At 38.2% G+C, this 5,663-nt stretch overlaps 1 protein-coding gene across 1 annotated transcript; it reads right to left on the bottom strand.

The window, feature by feature from the left end:
- Window positions 1-2,286: 2,286 nt before the first annotated feature.
- On the bottom strand, window positions 2,287-3,135 carry LOC145818979 (uncharacterized). The gene is made up of 2 exons (XM_082912953.1): window positions 3,043-3,135; window positions 2,287-2,916 (listed from the first exon to the last, which is right to left on the bottom strand). Exons 1-2 carry the CDS (start codon window positions 3,133-3,135, stop codon window positions 2,287-2,289), a joined length of 723 nt encoding a protein of 240 aa, XP_082769079.1.
- Between the last annotated feature and the right edge of the window lie 2,528 nt (window positions 3,136-5,663).

Raw genomic sequence — 5,663 nt, forward strand, 5'->3', positions numbered from 1 at the left:
ACTTCCACTTTTGTCACTCATTGAGCACTCTTGAAAGTTGTGCTCTTTGGCCTCTTTGATGGCCAATGCATTGTGCATGCATGCCTTGCTTTATGTGCCTTCATTTCATTACCAATGGCCACTGATTTGGGCATGACTGAGGTCTACCCCTTTTAGTTTAAGTCCATTGAACATGCCATGTATATTGCATTGTGCATGCTAACTGATATTTGCATGGTGTGTGTATGTCCCTAACATTGCTAATTTGTCCTTGTAACGTTGTATTGTGCATGCACGCATTAGCATTGTTCGCATGCCATTAGCTTTGTTAAGTTAATCATGTCACATTGCATTGAGTATGCCATGTAGTTTATTCACATTGTGTATGCCATGCTTGCTTGCATTGTGTTTGAAATAGGTGTTAGTCCAAACACGGGAAAAGAGGGACGTTTCATACTTCAAGTGATGAAACGTGCCTTAATTCCCGGTCGCTGACGCTCTTGATCATACATGATAGAGTTTTAGGCTTTATGTGTTTACTTGTGCATTTATTTCATATTGAATTGTGCAACTTTGCCTCTTGGCCATCATGCACGAAAAATGCACGATTGGTGGCCCAAGGGTCGAGAACCACACCCCCTTGAGTTCATAACATGATAGGGAGGGTGGTTGTGCACACATATCTTGCAAATACATCGCCATGCCCTTTCTTGCTCTCTGTTGCAGAAAACTGGAGTCTGGCAGCAACAACTGGTCGGCCAGCCAGAAAAAGTAGCTGGCCGACCACTTTTCTTGGTTTTCAACAGCAAAAAGTGGTTGGCAGGTGTTTCTAGGGACCAAAAGTGGTCGGCCACCCTCCCACTGGATTCCCAAGGTGAAGTTTCAGCTTTTTGGAGCTTGGTGCAAGTTTCTGAAAACAAATGAAAGCAGAGACAAATCAAGGCATCGCATTGGATTTCCGAAACGAGGCTACCGAGCATGCATCCAGTTTTCTCCCTCTGAGAATCTCCTGCTTTTATTGCTTTCCTTAGCTGCCATGCTTAGATAGCTAGGTTTTGCTTTGGTCTGTACCTTTAATAGTTAATGCGTTAGCTATTTCAATTCATTTTGTAATAATTAGTTAATTAGGATTAGTTAATTAATTTGTTGTGTAAAAATTAGTTTAATTAGCTTAAATTAGCTAGTTAGCTTCTTATTTGGTCCCTCCCTCGAGAGGGCGCATTATTGTAATAAGCGTGCTTGTGTGTGATGCATGTCTTCCAACCTCCATTTCTTTCTCCTTTTTATTTAACCGCTTACGATGGTTAGTTTTAGGGCATGTTTCATTTAGCATACCTCATGCTTGCATGCGTGCATCCATTCATCTATATTACATGCACTGGGCTCGGCGCATCATACTAACTGTGTTGTATTTCAATTCCAATTTGAATACATGTACCAAGTTACATTTAACATGACACTCTTAGGATAGCCGAGCCTATTTTAGTAGCATATCGCATGTGTTGCATTAGCCATCTTAACATGAACCAGGATCATGCATGATTTCTAACTAGTTCTTTGTTTTGGCTCGGAGTACACTGTGAGTGTTTATGCTTTAGCATACTGCATGTGTGTTATTGACTGCCATGAGGCTAACTGCTTATATGCTATAACTGCCTGAATGCCTGTGGCTGAAGGTTGGATTACTTGAATTGGGACAATTCATTGAAATCCGCATTTTAGCCTACTTGCAAGTAGCAAACTTCAAATCATTTTCAAACGGATATGCCATGCTTTGTTTCAAATTAGGCGATCTAGTCTATACTTGTGTGTTGTGCGCATCACATAGTAATTCTAGCTAATTAACCGGAATAAGAGCACATGTGTTTTCAAAAACAAGATATCATACTTCGTACAGGCCGATCTTTGATCGGGCGTGCGGGGGTGCTCATTAAATGACCTTTCCCAATCGTACCCAAGTTCCCGAGCCGAGGCAACTTTAGTGATGATGGACACGTGGCCTTAGGCACGAGTCAGGGTTTCCTAAATTCTTTCAAAATAAAATATTTAGGTGGCGACTCTGTATCTGACAAAGCAGTCCATGTTTGGCACTTCTTTACAAAAAATTAGTTTTCCAAAACGATTTACTGGATTTGGACTCTTTGGTGATTTATCAATCTCACATCGCACATTGTAAGATCAGATTAAGAGCCGTGACATTTGAGTCCAAACTGTAGCATTGAAGCCCAAGAGCGCATTTACACATAAGTAAAAGTTTTCCAAAGCAAGAGAAGGGCAGGCATCTTTAGCATTAATAACACCGCTGTATCACATCCGGCGAGCCCCAAAAAGGTTCGCAAACGGCGTCGACGCAGTACACTGGAGCTGCTTTTGTGGAAGCCACCCTATAATGTGGTCATCATCAAGCTGGCACATCATCACCTCCCGGTAATCTGTGTTATCCATAAGTGTCGAGGCGAAATGAAATAGCGGCGTACCAATAAGAGATGGAATAGTCGTCAGGCGGTGCATGCACTTCGAGATAATGTACAGCGATTCGTTACCAGTGAGGTGCCTCACCGTAACCTGCTGATTCTTGGTACGCACCACATCTGTTAGATTGTTCATGCTTTCCGCAATAACTGACGCTTCACTTGTTGTTTTCTTCGACTTTGAAACACTTGTTAATGACGTCTTTCTCCTTTTTCCCTTTTCAATCGGAACAGGTTCCAGTGAAGAATCTGAATCCACGTCCTGTACTCCTGCGGGTATCGGATCAACAAATGGCTGCACTCCCAAACTGTGCACAGAATCAAATGAGTCATCAGCATCTTCAGCAAGTTTCTCTCCCGGGGTCCAATGGTGCTTACCAGTAGTTGATGCCCCAATGAAGACCGTCTCCATCAAGTCACGATGTTCTAAAGTTTTTTTCCTGAACTTGGCACACACCTTGTTTATCTGCACAATTGGAGATTTATGAAAGAGGAAGACGTTACATTTCATATAACAAGTAATGCAGTTAACTTGAAAAGTTTAAATGTACTGGTAACAGACAAATATGAAACGTAAGAAACATGTGCTTACCGATTCCATCTTGTCCCACCACTCCTCAAGTGCCTGAAACATACCGGTGTCACTGTCAAACCCTATCCTTGACACTCCTTTGCTTGAATCCATCAACTTTGTCCACGCTTGCCACTTTTTTTTCAAACTCATGTATTTATTCTTCAATTGTGTGGGGCCATGTTTTCTTCCTATTTTTTTCTCAAATTTCCTTGCCAAGGACTTGTACCCTGCTTGGCTGAGGACTAGGAATGGTCGATTTCCTTTTGTAATCTCATTTGCAAGCAACTGCAGGAAAACTCGGATTGAGTCACTGTCCCATGAGGCCTTGTGGCTGAACTGATTATGTGTCTCTTCAAGACTGCTTGACTTCTCTGTGATAATGCTCTTTGCTTTTGGATTGGGTATGCGGAGAAGTATGTATGGAAGCCATTACTAATATACAGTCACAAAAGATTACCATCACAAATTCGGTTGTTATATACAAACGCATAAGCCATTGCACATTAATAACAACAAACAGAGAGATAGGATGCTAAATTAGACAGCATATAACCATTGCACATTAATAACATACATACACAGGTTCCATGGAACTTAGTAGTGGACATAGTTATGATAGTCATTAATATGTCTACCGTTTCGTAGTGGAGGAAGGCAAAGGCAGCTTAAAGTCATACTAAAACATACTACCAACATACTAACAACCTCGTAATGTGTTTATACATATTGACAACATCCTAACGTTGCTTACATACAGAACAACAAAATGACAACGACAATGCATAGCACATACACAATGGTCTTAAGGACACGCAAGGATTGTTGAATGTCTATGACATCAGCCCGCAATTGCATGACAATTTCGTCTCTTGTGACGCATAGTCTTGGTTCTCTCGCCTTGGTTCTTCGCACCAACCAATCCAACTGACACAGGGCTGATGAGTGCAAATGATGGAACTATTAGTCAATAGGTTGTTAATGTTCATGCAGTTCTGACCGGTAAAGAATGGGTCACTCACCACAGGGCGGGGATATGCAAAGTAGGAACGCCTTGGATTTTTGGTGGACCTGGAAATCTTAACAATACAGGGGCCATGTCCACAGGCACACATTCGTCGTGGCCATGTACTGGAAGTTGCAGTAGAGGTAAACGAAGCCATGCTATGCTTTATAAACATTCGGAAGTGACAATGAATCATATAAGTAATTAGTTTATGTTATCCATATATCAGGTTAAACATGAATTGAATACGCTGATGCACAAGTTTCATAGGATAGGTATACAAGCTCCATATTTTGTTCAGTTTATTTTAAAGAAAAGCAGCCTACATTATCATGGTTTCACTGTCAAAGTGTTAATAGAAAGGTAAATATCTAATTTCCTTTTCAAACCTAATAGATAAAAAAGGCATGAACACCGTGTGTTTACATGATTGAAATGAAGAATTCATGATCAAATCAAGTCAAAACATTGTAATTATGAAGCCGTAATCAAATTACAATTCAATTAAATTTACATGAATCAAAATGATAACGTATAAAGACTAACGTAGTCGTAATTTGATTCCATTAACGAAATTGATTTTTTTGTAAAAGTATTGTGCATCTGTAGCTTCGTATAGTGGTAGGAGTATTTATTAACCCATATGCACTTGCACAGATTTGATATATAACCATTAATTTTATTATTATTATTATCCTAGTTATTATTATTATTACGTTTTTTGAAATTTGAGAATATTCTATTTATATAAATAATGTTAAAGATTAAGCTTGTATCCACATGACTAAAATTAGACATACTTTTTTTAAAAAAAAATCTAAAATTAATTCATATATACTTAGACTAGATCAACTGAAAAAAAGTTATAACCACTAACAGTTCGATCCATTTCACACCCAGTTCAGAATGTCACCAACCCAATGTTTGGTATCACACATTAACATTAAATCAATTAGAATTGGTAATATTATGACGACTGTCATAATATAAGGGAAATATAATAAGAAACACTAGTACAGTAATCAAGTTAACAGAAAAGCGGATATATGAATAACCAGAAAAAAAGTGAACTTCAATAACACAAAAACAAATCAAGTTAACAGTTTTTAATAACAGTGTTTAAAGAAGTGAAGTTGAATAACCACAACCCAAAAATCTGACATATATGAATGAAGACAGATATGAGGACTGTTTTTTGGAAGAGAGATGGAGACATTCTCAGATTTATGAATACAACAACAGAGGGTTTTATTCAGATTTCAGAATGTTAGCAATACATACATTTACATTTCTTTCTTCATTCAGCATTGACATTACCAATGTTACAAAACAGAAATTTGTAACAGAGTCAGATGTGATTCACAGATTTCATTCACAGAACCCATTCAGATTTCAGATTTCATTCACAGACTCAGATTTCATTCAGCATTGACAAATTAATAGGTATTTCATAGATAATATTCAGCATTGTCATTTTTTATTTTTTAATGACAATGATAAGAAATCAACTTACCAATGCTACTAAAATCAATTTTGTAGCAGAATCATATATTCATTCACAAATTTAAATTGATATCGCTGACCCAATTTGTGATGGTAGCCTTTATAGGTGCATCGTTAATAATTTCACTATTTG

Source organism: Camellia sinensis, chromosome 2, assembly GCF_055761805.1.
Source record: "Camellia sinensis isolate YWXY chromosome 2, ASM5576180v1, whole genome shotgun sequence".
Classification (NCBI taxonomy): domain Eukaryota; kingdom Viridiplantae; phylum Streptophyta; class Magnoliopsida; order Ericales; family Theaceae; genus Camellia; species Camellia sinensis.

Coding starts and splice junctions, on each gene's coding strand:
- LOC145818979 (XM_082912953.1), bottom strand. CDS start 3,135: ATGGATTCAAGCAAAGGAGTGTCAAGGATAGGGTTTGACAGTGACACC. Junction 2,917..3,042: donor GGTGGGACAAGATGGAATCG/GTAAGCACATGT, acceptor CCAATTGTGCAG/ATAAACAAGGTGTGTGCCAA.